The sequence below is a fragment of the Pseudophryne corroboree genome, chromosome 1 (assembly GCF_028390025.1).
Source record: "Pseudophryne corroboree isolate aPseCor3 chromosome 1, aPseCor3.hap2, whole genome shotgun sequence".
Lineage (NCBI taxonomy): Eukaryota > Metazoa > Chordata > Amphibia > Anura > Myobatrachidae > Pseudophryne > Pseudophryne corroboree.
Genome location: NC_086444.1, coordinates 182,473,255 through 182,488,711, shown reverse-complemented (window position 1 = coordinate 182,488,711; position 15,457 = coordinate 182,473,255). Strand labels below are relative to the sequence as shown.

At 42.1% G+C, this 15,457-nt stretch overlaps 1 protein-coding gene across 7 annotated transcripts in view; it reads right to left on the bottom strand.

Annotated features, from left to right (window-relative positions):
• The window catches only part of XRCC4 (X-ray repair cross complementing 4), a 717,473-nt gene that overhangs the window by 283,577 nt on the left and 418,439 nt on the right, over nt 1-15,457 (bottom strand). For all 7 annotated transcript variants that reach the window (XM_063963945.1, XM_063963947.1, XM_063963946.1 and 4 more), the window contains exons 4-5: nt 3,677-3,843; nt 2,740-2,883 (exon numbers count right to left, since the gene is read on the bottom strand). In XM_063963945.1, coding sequence (XP_063820015.1) covers nt 2,740-2,883; nt 3,677-3,843 — 311 coding nt within the window. The remainder of the gene's footprint in view (nt 1-2,739; nt 2,884-3,676; nt 3,844-15,457) is intronic.

Genomic DNA, 15,457 nt, shown 5'->3' with positions numbered 1-15,457 from the left:
ACGGTGGTTGTGTGACTCCTGCGGGTGCAGCTAAGTGGCGTCGGCAGGAGCCATCCTTCATTTCTGCCAACAAGCATAAATTGCGATGTGTTCGCAATTTCTGCTTGTCGAACGGGGGGAGGCGGCGGTCAGCATGCTGGGAGGCCTTGCCCAGCGATGGGCGGCCCACAGCATGCAATCCTAACTGAATTAGACCCAAAATCATCAAATGAAGGGTTACTCTCCAGCTCAAAAGTAGATAGGCTAGTATACTGTATGCAATAAATATACAACTCTTTGGTGTTCGGTCACCCTCTAAAATATGTACGCCTTTGGCCGAGTGCGTTCAACCATCCAGGGCGTGCATACTGCATATGAGAGCGTGACCGCACACCTAAGAGTGGTGTATCTATCTTATAAAATCGTCCCTGTTGTGAAGATAATGTAGAGTGAAACAGATGTTTGCGGATGCTAAAGTGGCTGATCAGGGAAGTCCTGTATAATTTTTTTGAACAGATCATCATTGTACAACATGTTTGATGAGGTCTGATGTGAAATCACTTGCGTACCTATAATGAGTTCAGTGTGTGCGGTACACATGCTGCACCTATTATTTTCAATACTCACCCCTCAGGAGTACAACGCAGACGTCGCAGCGCTGTTAAATCGCCATTAAAATGGTGCAGTGGCCATTTTTACGGTGTTTAGTGCATGCACAGTAACAAAATCACTGGGAAAATTGCCACCGCGCCACCTTCCCAGAGATCGGCTTACACACAGTAGAGTCTGAGCCCTCAGCGCTGAAGGCAGAGAGGAGGGGGCCCGAACGGAGGAGGCTGCACACGGGCCTCCTGCTCTCTTAAAGCGCCCCTTCGTGAAATCTTTTGAGTTATGGGGTAAATTTGACTTTAAGACATTTTTCTGTCAGAAATATCTGTTGCAAAGATGTGCTGCTTTCCTGTGAGCAGTGTCTCTGTGAGAGCTGTTAAGGGGGGTACTCACGGGAGAGATGTGTGCTGAGCGATCTTAACACAGACCGCTCAGCACACATCTCTCACCCCGCTCAGCACAGCGCGATGTGCTGAGCGAGGGGGAAAGCCGACAGGGGGCCGCTCACTTCACACAACGGTGAAGTGAGCGACCCGCTAGATTGAGCCTGCATGCAGCTCAATCTAGCATCGGCGATAGCGATGCGCGGGACCGCGCATCGCTATCGCTGGAGGGCATACACACGGCAGATCCGTGCTTAAAATGTAAGCAATCTAGCAAGATTGCTTAGATTTTAAGCACGGATCTCTCCGTGTGTACCCCCCTTTACTGTTTAAACTTGTGTGTGATACAGTTGTGGTTTTGTGATAAGGTTCAAATTACAGTTGGAAGTAAATCAGGCCTGTCAGAGTGAGGAAGTGATGAGCTGCTTCCATGGGGGCATGTCTCTGTCAGAGCTGTTACATTTAAACGCACACTGAACTTGCAAAATATATGCCACATTTAGGGCCGAATTCAATTAGCCACGAAGAGCCAGTTTCGCTGTAAAAACCTCTAAATTTACTGCAAAGCACGAAAGGTGCCTATTCAATTGATGGCAGATATAGATTTACAGTCATTTTACAGCGAACTTCAATTCACCACTTCTGGGTAGATAAAAAGTTGGGAAAAATATCTATTTTGAGTTAGAAATGTTAGGATTTGGTTCAGAACCCCTGGGACACCCCCCTGAATGACTAATTATGCACTTAGACGTTTTTAATTATATGTAATTGGCCAATAATGACATGTCATTTTTGGGGTGAAAAAATGCAAAATGATGAAAACTGAGATACACGGTATGGGACAGGTATATTCGGGTGCTTTATGAGCAGAACAAGTGCTTTTAGACTTGCAGGTGGGAGGAATCGGTCTGTTTACACTTCTTTCTTTTTTTAAAGTCCCCTAAAAGGACCCAAATATATACTTATACCCATTTTTATGTACCTCAAATTACATTTTAGCACTTATTTTGCTAGGAAAAAAAATAGCTTTCTATAGATTTTTTTTTTTACATTCTTTTAAAAATTCATATAACTGCCATTTGAACCAACTTAGGTACCAGAAATACTTTTATTATAACCAATAAAACAATTTTATACTGTTATTCGATGTTCGTTTAGCTGGTACAGGCAGATTTACCCCATTTTCACTTTCGGTAACAATTTTCATGGTAATCCCATATTTGCAAATTTAAAATTGAATAGGCGAAATGCGGGAATGTGCATACCCACAAAAATCCAGTTAAAATGTAAATCGCAGTAAATTACAGCAATTTTGAGGCAAATTGAATTCAGCTCTTAATGTTTTGAAATGTATCTCCTAAAGCGAGTCAGAATGGAATGACTCGTACTTCCAAAATGACATGGTATAGAATCGGAACTAAGACTTGAAGTGGTGTCTTTATATCAGAGCGCAACCACTCCTAACCACACAAAAGCCTTATGTATCAAATCTACCTGCATGTATCTGATTTTAAAAGTAATAGTGCGTAGAAAGCTAAAACAAAGAATAAAGAGGATCTGGATCTTGTGTGGGTAAACTGTATTTCTATTTTTCTGTGGATTTCCATTTTTACATTTATGTTTCAATCACTGACAAAAGCATATTAACTGAAGTCTTTGACCTTTTTGGGTGTGTCACCAGGTTCTGTTCTCAGGTCTTAGCAGTGCTTCCAACAAGAAAGGAAATTCATTTATCAATTAGTATTAAATTATTTCATATAGTAAATACCTTTTTTCCTGCACCTTCTGCTGAGTCTGTGATAGTTTCTCATTCATACTCCTAATTTTTGCTTTCTTCTCATTAAGCACACATGTAAATTTAGTATACAGATCACGCTCTAGTTCTTCCTTACTATTTACAAATTGTTCAAGCCTGAAGAGAAAAAGAAATAGTGTCTTGTTTTCCACATTGTTCATTACAACAGTGTATTACATTTAGAAAACTGATGAGACATCCCAATGTTCGGAATCCCGACAGGGCAAGGCAAGTATATTTACCTTCACCCCTGGCCCTCTAACACACCCTCCCCGCAGCCTAAACCTAACCTTCCCCCTCACCCACAGCCTAACCTGAACCGTCGGCGGTGGTGCCTAACCCTAACCTTCCCTTCCCGTAACCTAAGTCTAACCCTCTCTCCCCTCCCAAGCCTAACCCTAACCCTCCCTGGGGTGTCCCCAACTCTACCTCCCCCCTCCATGCAACTTAAACTTAATCCCCTCTTTGCGCAGCCTAACCCTAACCCACGGCTTATCTCTCCGGCGCAGCGATGTCTTCTACTTCGGCATCACGACTGTTGGGATTCTAGTGCCGGGATGGTGATCCTATTCGGTATGCCAGTGTCGGTATTCCGAATAGTGTCGGGATTCCGATGCCACTATTCTGACTTCCAGGATCCTGACCAGATACCACTTATACGAAGTATAACTTAACAAGGCTGATGTTTTTGCAAATTGCTTATGTCATATCATGTACGGAACCAACATGATTCTAATATACTTTATACACCTATATAAAGTGGTCTAGGTGGGCCGGTATAAATCGGTTTACCATACCACCACTTCCCCTACTGCTTTGATTGTGAAACTATAGGATTTCCATTCATATTCATCTTACATACCATTACTTCTAAATTTGCTTATGGACCATAGTAGTTATAATTTCTTACTTGTCATGAATGTAATTCCAATCACTTCGGAGTCTTTCATTTTCCTTTAGCAGATGTTCATTTCTACTAAGTAATTCTGTTGTACAGTTCAGGCAATAATTAATTAACTGTCTGGTAATTTCAGCAGGATTTGGGGCCTTCTTCAGTCTGAGTGATCCAAGCTTAAACTGTAACACCAATAACATGTTATTCTAGAGCGGGTTCCTAAACTGTTTACATATAGTTTTTTTTTATTTACTACATAAAAATTAATATTACACTGTATTACACAAAAATAATAATTGCTTTGTAGTGTTGAAAACGACAGTACAAGATGAGAAAATAAAGCAACAGTCAACTCATACAGCAAGTTATTTTAATAACCGGTTACGTCAAGCACAGCTGACACTTGTGTGTATATACCACAAATAGGGCACACCCTCAATGGCTGTAATAGCCTTTTCTCTACACTTGCAGGTTGCCTGATTTATACTATTACAACTGTTGTAGAGTCCATTTTCTATGTGTATCTATACAAAATAGAGAGAATTCTGCCCGAAATTGGCAGCTGAAAACTCAGAAATAGTTGGTGCTTCCATTTGGCAGGCATGATGTAAATATTTGACAACTCCTTAGCATCATCTGTAACCATAGTTGCAGCCAAATAAACATTAATAAACTAAAGAAACACAGTTTAAATCCACTCTTACAGATACTAATGAGAGTCAGATATTCATATGAGTTCTGACAAATGGCAGTAACAGGCATGTCTGTGTTTTTAATTGCCGTTTTCAGGAAAAATCTCAGTTTCAAGTAAACAGTAAGTTGTAGTATCCACCATAATGATTTCAATTAGGGAAGTTAAATTATTGTTTTTACATTATATTTATAAGGCGCGACAAATTTTTGCAGCGCCGTACATACAACACACATTCAAACAATACAGGGTGCACAGAACTTAACAGAAACAGAAAAACTAAAACAGAGCACAGGTAACAATTAGCGCCACAGTTCTCAGTACACACTATAGCTGAGCAGTAAGAAGCAAATTGGCATGCTACTAGGACGGCCAGCCATTGGAAGAGATGAACGGTCACGAGTGAGAGGAAATGCGGATATAGACAATCACTGAGTAGGAGGGAGCTGCAGTTGAAGTGCAAGAGAAGAGGGCTGTGAGAAGTGGGCCCTGCTCCAAGGAACTTACAATCTAGGGGGAGGAGGGGAGACAGACAGGTGACATGAAGCACAAGCAAGCGGAAGGTGGCCTGGTGGCAGGAAATAAGTTGATTTACATTTTTTGGTGTAGAGTTACCCTTTAGTTGCACCCAAAATTAGAGTTTTAGCTTTGGGTGAAATTAGCCTATAATCTCTCTTGCCTGTAAATGCAATATATATTTCAAACAGACACTAAATGTTTTGTTTTATTATGTTAGATAAACATATAGTATATTTTACTAATATATCTGTGCTATATATGTAAAGAATTTATAGCTTGCCTTACTAATCTTTTATGTGAGTGATCCTAAAGGTGGGTACATACTGGAAGATATGTGCATACACACTGCCCGATCCATCGGGGACTAACGTCATACATACACACGCCCGCCCAGTTCAGCTGTCAATCACCGCTGGCCGCCGCAGCATGTTTACGGCAGTCGGCCGACCGCCCGTACACCCACAGCAATGCACCAATATATCGGTAGATATATTGACCGTCGGCTGTGCTGCGGTGCCAACGCAATATGTCTGTGAACGACGGAGTTCACAGACGTATCGGCCGTACACACTGGCCGACGGACACGCAATATATCGGCCGTTCAAGAGAACGGCCGATATATCGGCCAGTGTGTACCCACCTTTAGTCTCATATGTAACATGACTTAGAAATATAGTATGTCAATAATATGATTAGGACATATATTTTGATAGTCCTATAAATTTCACTGGCCATTTTCATTAATGTTAGATCGACTTTTCTCAGCAATTTTATTACTAGGGACTCACATGGTATGTGACTAAGAAATATCATGCCTGCGGTGTCCTTCATATATGTACCAAAGAATCAGGCAATTTAATATCTTGTCTCTTGTATTAGTTGTGCAAAATGTAACATGTATGATTTAACAAATTGTGGTCTGATGCTTTTATACTGTGTATCTATCTATCTATCTATCTATCTATCTATCTCATATGTATGTATTCTTGCAAAGGATAATTCTCTATTTTTACAAAAGTGCCCCCCCCAATGTAGCTCCTCCCACATTAACCACAGCTCCGCTCACTGCTGCCCACCCTGTACCTATGTTTCTACAAAAAAAAAGCAGTGAACCACTGCACTCTATACTACTATATCTGGGGTGCAAGGGGTATGTACTAACTTTGTTTAAACAAGAAATTATGGACACTGCACTGGCGGTATAGAGTATACTATGAACACTTCAAACTACAATCTATATAAAATCAGAGAATAGTACAGTAGCTCTAAATATATATACTGTATAAAAGTGTACAGAGTTTTATGAGCACACATATTATGGGTTATATTTCTAGACCATTTACATTCTCATGTATCAAAATATAAGAGAGTACTGCAATAACGCCAGTTTTGCTTAGAAAAGTGATGGAGTAAAACCTTGTGTCCATGAATTTTGTGACTTAAGTCAATAACAGTGTATTAAATACTTAGGATCAAGATTTCTTGTAGACAAGTAATTGGCACAAAGCAACACCTTAAAACACATAATTTAAGAAAAAAATTGCATGGATTAACGAAGTCACAAAGTCAAATGCTCACCAAATGGGCTATTTGGCACAATTTGATGATAGGTGTACAGTATGTGTTATTTAGTGCAATAATGAACATTCTTTGATACATCATAGTGTTTGTTCTAGTGTTATTTGATATATAACATTGGCTTTATATAACTTGCTATCTCTACAGAAAATAAATGGTAAGTACAGTAAACAGTGAAACAGAAATGATCTCTCTGATATACTGTAACATTACTTTTATTTATTAACAGGCAAAAACAAACAATTCAACATTAGAAATGATCATATACCATAGCTGAAATGTAAATGTATGATGAACATACATTGTAAAGATCATAGTAAAGTAGGGGCATGCAAAACAAGAAAATTTACTTTTTACGCAGTTAAACAGATTTCAGCAACTACAAATGTGTCTGTCAGACTAGCGTGTAAATTACGATAGTGACACTGCACAGCCTTATCATTTATCTAACGGATTTACCAAAGACGACCATTTGTGGAGAGGAAACCGTTTTTCAACACCTGCACGACACACTCATTCAGGAGGGATAAAACAATCCATGCCACACGCTGGTTTAAGACAAACTAGCTGTGTTAATACATGAGGACAGATAAGTGGCTATTTCTAATCTCACAAATTAAGTGAAGGATTAAATGTCCAATAACTCCAGACATGACAGATCTGTGTATGAGTGATAGTAGGAAATGTCCCGAGGTGATTATATGAACTAATGGTGACATATCACTGGGGGTATGGAGACTGGCAGAGCACAATGATGAAATCTGCAGTAATCCCATTAGCAGGTCAGATACAATGGCCAGTTGCGGTATTACAGAGATTTTAGTCACGGTCTGTCAAGAATAATGGAAGAGTACTGTACTGTATCTATTTGAAAACACCTACTGTAGGAATATGGTGGCATGGGTTGATTTTAAATTTTTTTTACTAAGTAGCTAGTTTGGTCAAAACAAAAATAAATATTTTGAAACCCCATGTCTTCTTGTTTTGTACCTTTTTCAGGACATTATGCAGTTCCCACCATGTATTCAATACCATTGCAAACACTGGGCCAAATGTAATACAGTACAGAGGTCCCATTTTGTCAACAATTATGATTTTTATCCAATTGTGCAGATGTATTTAAAGGTACAATAAGAAAAAAAATATATGAAACCAGGTTTTTTTTTTGTTGTTTTTTTTAAATCGACCCTTTAAATATTGTAGACTCAGAGAAAAGCTTACCGAGATAGAAGGGTTAGCAATAAGTCCAGCTAGACGGTGTACTTTGCAGCCATACTGCATACCTTCTAACATTGGTAGAATGTAAATGGGTACAGGTACGTGTGACATGGCTTGCTGGGGGCGTGACTATGTCAAAGAATTCCAGACCTGTAATAAATCCGGGCAGATGCCGGTTTATGGGCTTTCAACATAGTCTGGATGACCACCTCAAAAAATCCTTTGGCCCTCAGGAGTGATGTTTCAAGAGCCACGCCGTCAAAGCCAGTCTGGTCAGGTCCAGATAAAGACAAGGGCCCTGTACGAGGAAGTTTGGGCAGCGAGGAAGTAGAAGGGGACGCTCTGTCGACAGACCCTGCAGGTCTGAGAACCAATGCCGTCTGGGCCACACTGAAGCGACTAGAAGTAGAAATCCTCCTTCTTGCTTGAACTACCGTAGGACCCTGGGCAGGAGTGACACTGGAGGGAACACATACGGCAGCCAAAAGTTCCACGGAATTGCTAGTGAGCCCACAAATGCTGCTTGAGAATCCCTGGTCCTTGATCCGAAGACCGGAACCTTACGATTGTGTCAAGACGACATCAGGTCTACATTTGGTAGGCCCTACTTGTCCACTAGGAGTTGAAAGTCTTTTGGATAAAGACTCCACTCTCCGGCATGCACGTCCTGGCGAATGAGGAAGTCCGCTTCCCAGTTTAGGACACCAAGAATGAACACTGCCGATATTGCTGGCAGATGGCGTCCCGCTCGACGAAGGATTTTTGACACTTCCATCATAGCTATGTGGCTTTGAGTGCTGCCTTGATGGTTGATGTATGGCACCGTGGTGGCGTTGTCTGACCGTACTTGAAACGGCCTGTTCTGTACAAGAGGCAGGGCGAGATTCAATGCATTGAACACCACCCGCAAATCCAGAATGTTTATTGGGAGGAGTGATTCCTCCTTGGTCCAGCAACCCTGAAAAGAGTGTTGCTCCAACACCACACCCCATCCTGTAGCCACCAGGTCAGCGACAGACAAACCTCCGGAGTCAAAATGATCATGTGAGATCTGATCCGATGAGGTAGGCCGTCCCACTTGGAAAGGATTAACCTCTGCAGAGTGCGGGAATGAAATGGAGCGTACGCTACCATGTTGAATGCCGACACCATCAGGCCAAATACTAGCATCACCGAGTGTATCGACACTCTGGGGCGACAAAGGAAGCATCTTATCCTTTCTTGAAGTCTCAGGACTTTTTCTGGAGATAGAAACAGTCGCTGACTGTGTGTGTCCAGGAGTGTCCCAAGGTGCACCATGCTCTGAGCTGGAACCAGCGAGGATTTCTTCCAACTGATGAGCCACCCGTGGGATTGTTGGAAACTTACAGTTGCAGATGCCTGAATAAGACATCATAGGATTTTGCCAGAATCCGCAAGTCATCCAGATATGGCAGGATCCTTACTACCTGGCAACGGAGATGGGTCGTCATTACGGCCATGACCTTGGTGAAGATCCAAGGAGCCGTAGCCAGTACAAATGGCAGAGCCTGGAATGGATAGTGGAGGTTGCCAATAGCAGACCGCAGATACTGCTGATGTAACATGGCAGTAGGTATATGCAGGTATGCATCCTGTATATCCAGGGATATCATATAGTCTCCGGGATCCATAGCTAGTACAATCGAGCGCAGTGTTTCCATACGGAACTTGGACACTCTCACAAACTTGTTCAGTGACTTGAGGTTGAGTATAGGCCGGAAAGACCCATTGAGTTTCGGAACTAGAAACAAGGTTGTGTAGTAACCTCTGCCTCTCTGGAACAGAGATAACGGCACTACTCCTCCTGTATCCAGGAGAAAACTCACAACCTTTGCAGAGCTTGCACCTTTAACGTATCTGAAGGGATAACCGTGGTGCAAAACTGGCTAGGGGGACGTCTCTTGAAGGAGACTGCGTACCCATGAGAGACAACTTCCCGCGCCCATGCATCTGAAGTGGTCTTTAACCAGACCTGGGTGAACTGCAGAAGTCAGCCTCCCACCCTGGGGTTCCCCAGGGTGAGGACCACCCCGTCACACGGCAGGCTTGTCTTGTTTAAAAGTGGGTTGCCCAGGACTGCTTTGTCTTGGGCTTAGTGGTTTTGGGAGCATGAGACTGTCCCGGGTATGCCTGACCTTTTGCTTTCACTTGAGGCCGAAAGAAACGAAAAGTGGTACCTTTAGCCTTCTATGCAGAAGGATTTGGGAGAAAAGTATCCTTAGCAGCCGCTAATTCAGACACAATTTTATTAAGGTCTTCCCTAAACAAAATGTCCCCCTTAAAGGGGAGTACCTCCAAGGTCTTTTTGGAGTCTAGGTCCACCTTGCATGACCTCAACCACAGAGTACGGCGAGCCAGGACAGACGTAGTCGACGCCTTGGCTGCCAACACACCTGCAACGCCTCCTGAATGTAATAGGTGGTGGTGGTAATGTGAGACAGGTATTGTCTGTCATTGTCAGATATATTCTCGGGAAGCTCTTCCTCTAATGCCTGAACCCATGCTTCAATGCCTTTTGCAGCCCAAGTGGCTGCAATAGTGGCTGTATGTACAGCACCTGGAAGGGAGTAAATAGATTTCAGGCATCCCTCCACGCGCTTATCTGTCGGTTACTTCAGTGAAGTGACAGTGGTGACAGGCAGAGTGGACGATACCAGTAGGAGGGTGACATGAGAATACACCGGCTGTGAATTTTCCCACTTGTTACATAACTCTGCCGGGAGAGGATAGCAAGTCAAGGCCCATTTAGACAGAGGGAATTTCTTCCCTGAATTAGACCAGGGCTCCTGCCTGATGTCCACCAAGTGATCAGAATAGGGTAATAGATTTGTAACCACCTTCTGCCATTTAAACATATCAGTTTTCTTAGCCACAGTAGTGGAATCCTCATCATCAGTGATTTGTAGGATTTGCTTAACAGCAACCACTAGGGCAGGGACATCACTTTGCAATGGAGAATTCTCGTCAGAAACACCTGATTCAGTGTCTGACAAGACAGTATGCTCCCCCTCCTCCTCAGATGAAACATCTGAGAGGTTCGTGGATTGTGAGGAGGAAGCAGCCTGCTTAGATGACCCAGAGACACGGATGTGACCTGGAGCAGATTTGTGTCTGACCAAGGATTGATTTAATTGCTGCAACTGGTTAGACAAATTTTCCGCCCAAGGCGGATAACCATAGGGACAATTTGTGGCTGTAATGTCACAGGTGGCCCCATAGGGGGCATAAGGCGTTCCACCAGAGTACCCAGTAGATTTGTGAACGCAGAACAGGGTGGCTCTTGATTGGTTACAGGAGCTGCAGACTAACTGGAAGATGGATGACACAGAGTACACAGACTATCACACAAAACTTCCCCTCTGGTAAATCTTTGGCGCATGCTCTGCATAATGCAGGAGCGTCCGCAGACTGACTGTCCTTCTTGTTAGACATTGCACACAAATGCAACAAGAGAGCGAATTAGTCTGATAAAGCCAGACAGAGTACATGTGACTGTAGACACAGTACACAACACCTGCGAATAAATCCGGTATTTTGTGACTGAGTACACAGTAGAATACACGTAATGGGTAAATACTGTGATGCACTATATATATGACCCTGACGCACCTAGTCCCTTATGGTACAGAATATAGGGATAGATGTATCTGGGAAACAGTGAAAGCGAAACCACACAGAAATACAGGCACACACAGTCACAGGCAATGCAGATAATTATTATGACAATAAAACTGGACTGGACTAGTATATGTACAGATATAGATATATATATATATATATATATATATATATATGTACTCCCGAAAGTGATTTCAAAATGAACCCAGAAGTGATGTCAAAATGAACCCGGAAGTGATGTCAAAATGAACCCGGAAGTGATGTCAAAATGAACTGAAAGGCGGGAAAACACTCCCCCTAATTATCTCATTAGTGTAGCTATAAGTAGAGAGAGCAGGCAGTGGGGTAGTATATTCCTGATGAAGTCCAATCTTGATATGCCATAAGGACGAAACGCGTTGAGGAACAGAGACCGAACTGTATCTACTACACATCAGATAAGCTATTTTTACATTATTTTGATGTACGGGTATTTGCTTTGTTTTTTAACAATTAAACTGGTGTTAAAACTTTATTACACTATTTCGGCTACCTTCTTCCTTTTCATTGGTGATCATTGAGCATTAGAAGTACCATGAGGTTCTGGAGCTGAAGGGAGAAATCTATCCAGTTCGGGAATTCCCATTTTGAGAGAGTGCGATTTAATTAAGTGGTTAACTCCACTCATGATGGTATTGCGTTTTTCTAAGGGTGTTATTGAACTGGTGGAGGTTTTCATTTGAAGGATCCTAATATACTGCACTAGTAGGCGCTGTTTTCACCTTCTTTCTATATATATATATATATATATATATATATATATATACATACATACAGCAATGTAGGCGGCACTCAGTATACAAACAACATATAGCAGGATTAAAACAACTTTTCGGAGTCTTTATTGTTCACCCCATCATCAGTACCTGATGACGAGGTGAACAATAAAGACTCCAAAACGTTGTATTAATCCGCTATATGCTGTTTGTATACCGAGTGCCGCCTCCATTGCTTCATATGTTGGACCTGTGGAAGGGTACCTAGGAGGGCACCGGGTGAGTTTGCTTTATTTATGGGAGTGCAAGTACTTTGTTGCTCTCTCTCTCTCTCTATATATATATATATATATTAAAAAAAACACAGCATAGTCCTAGACTGGAGGTATATATCAGAATACTTGTACAATATATCCTGTAATAGGTACACTTTTTCTTAATGAACGCTGTCTGTATAAAGACATGTAGAATACTCAAGTGTTTGTAAAGTGACAGCGCTGTATACAGGCCTCTCCCTCCCAGACAAACTCAAAGAGTCAACCAGAACTTTCATTCGCATTTATCTCTCTCCTTCACAGGACGACTGGGTGGAGTTATTGCCCTGGGCAGAATTAGCCCATAATCATCAGTACCATACTTCCATTGGTGAGACCCTATTCTACATCAATTATGGATTTCATCCGCGTGTTCCAGAATTGTCACCTTTTCCTTCGGAGGATGTCCGGGCTGTAACCTCCACTTTACAGCAGTTCAGTCACATCTGTAATAAGGTTCATGCTAACTTTAAGAGAATCTCCATCAGATATAAACTCTGCGGACAAAAGACGGCAGGCAGCTCCTCAATACAAAGTTGGCGACAGGGTATGGCTCTCCACCCGCAACCTACGTCTGAAGGTGCCCACTATGAAATTTGTTCTGAGATTCATCGGTCATTACCCAATGCTGCAAGTCCTGAATACCGTTGTCTGCAAGTTGGCCTTGCCATCTCACTTTCGAATACCGAACTCTTTCCATGTTTCCCTCCTGTCCTCTCATCTTAAATCGTTACCATTCGGATTCTCCTAGACCAACTACGTTGGAGACCGAAGCAGGAACAGAATTTGAGATCAGGTCTATTCTCGATATTATCATAAGAATCTGCAGTACCAGGTGGAATGGAAGGGTTATGGACCCAAGGAGAGAAGTTGGGTAAAGGCTACCGATGTTTCTGCTCCACGTCTGGTTCGGATCTTTTATTCCAAGCATCCAACGAAGCCAGGAAAGTGTCCAGGGGCCACTCCTAGAGGAGGGGGTACTGTCAAAGTGCAGGAGCGGCGGCCGCTAAGCTTACCTTTCCGCCGCACGCAAAATCTCCGGAGGTGTCTCCTCCGGCAGGCTCCAGAACCCGGCTGGCGTCTCTACGGTCCACGGGCGCAGCCCATTGTGCCCAGTGTTCACGTGGGCGGAATGGGCCAATGGCACGGCCCGGAGTACCCTCCACCAAAAAGAAGCAGGGTGGGCTCCAGCGCCTGAGTATCATCACTGCATTAGCAACCCCCAGGCTCACGCTGCAGTGTGTATCCAGCTCTCTGAGTGCTTCCAACATTACAGTGTGTATCCAGCTTTCTCAGTTCCAGTGTTTCCAGCATTAGAGTGTGTATCCAGCTATCTGAGTGCTTCCAGTATTACAGTGTGTATCCAGCTGAGTTCCAGTGTCTCCAGCATTACTGTGTGTTACTCAGCTCTCAAGACATCACTCATTTCTTCATTCAGTGCTCTTCAGCATCGTTCACAAGTCATCACCTATTTCTCCTTTCAGTGTTCTTCAGCATTGCTCTCAAGTCATCACTTATTTATTCAATCAGTGTTCTTCAGCATTGTTCACAAGTCATCACTCACTTCTTCATTCAGTGTTCTTCACCATCGTTCACAAGTCATCACTCACTTCTTCATTCAGTGTTCTTCAGCATCGCTCCCTAGTCATCACTCATCTCTTCATACAGTATCCTTCAGCATTGTTTGCCAAACAGTGGACTCTACATTCTGTTAAACTCTACATTATGTGAGTCAAGTAATTTGGAACAATTCTGAACAGGATTGGAATTCATTTGACACATTTTTCTCTTATCCTCCTCTGATTATAAAGCAATCTCTAGAAATTATAACTTGCTGAGTGATGAGATTGAATATGACACATTACAGTCAGGATTGCCTCAATGTCAACATTTCCCAGACATAACTGTAGACATGTTATTGAAGAATCTATTTGTTTCTTGCTGTATCATCCCTGCTAGCTCGTATAGGGAGTTATTCCAGAACATTCAACATAGAACGTATATTAGTCCCCACAGGGATTACCTCATGGGTTCTTCCTCCTCGCATAGATGTCAAGACGATAATGCGGACATATACCATTGTCTCTGGTCTTCTCCAAGAGTTAGGCCTTTTTGGCTTAGAGTTTATAGATATGCCCTAGACAATTTGGTCAATTCCATTCCATTCACTCCTGCATGGGCTATACTAGGTATCTTACCTCAAGGTCAACGTGTGTCCTGTGGTTGCCGCAAACTATTACTAATCTTGAGTTCGGCAGCTAAAAAGACTATCCTACAGGTCTGAAGTCAACCAGAAACACCCTCATTCTCATTATTCAAAGCAAAAGTATTTTATTTATTTCAAATGGATTGGATTGAGGCATCCTTAGCAAAACAATCTAGAGTAGCTACATTTTTTGAGTTTTGGGAAAGTTATATCTCAACTCTTCCCACCCAGACTAAACTATTGCTTATCAAATGTTTTTCAATTACCACATGGTATCTAACAAGATTGGTAGACAGTGATCTGTCAATATAGAATGGTTCTTTCTTAGATCTTTGCGCGGCATGTCCTACATCTCATGTCTTATTTTGGTTCTGATCTAGATATCTTGTATTGTGCAAGTTGAATATTTTTGTACAACATATGCATTGTATTCTATTTGTCCGCATACCCTTGTTATTCATGTTAGAATAGTCATAGGAAGTATTTTTGCGCTAAGCTACAGAATTGATAATAAAAAATATTTAAAAAAAATACATTTATTGAGAGAATCACAGAAGAATGCATCTAACATACAGTAACTCGCAAAGAGACATTGCAAATGGCAAATAAATTAAAAAACTGTAATGAGCAAAAATGGCAACAAAGGTGATCCAATTTTTCTATAAAACGTGAGAGCAAGAAGAAAATCTCGTAGTGACAGTATGGCCAACTGTCAAAGAAGTGGAAATAGAGAAAAGGATGGAGAAGGTGGAGGATGAAGAATAAGGAAGAGGGAAAAGAGAGAAAAAAGACAAGTTGAAAGGGAGGGGATGGGGATGTGACCTCCAAGGTCAAAGCCTTTAAACATTCAGTTTAATGAGTCAGGTAACAACTGGG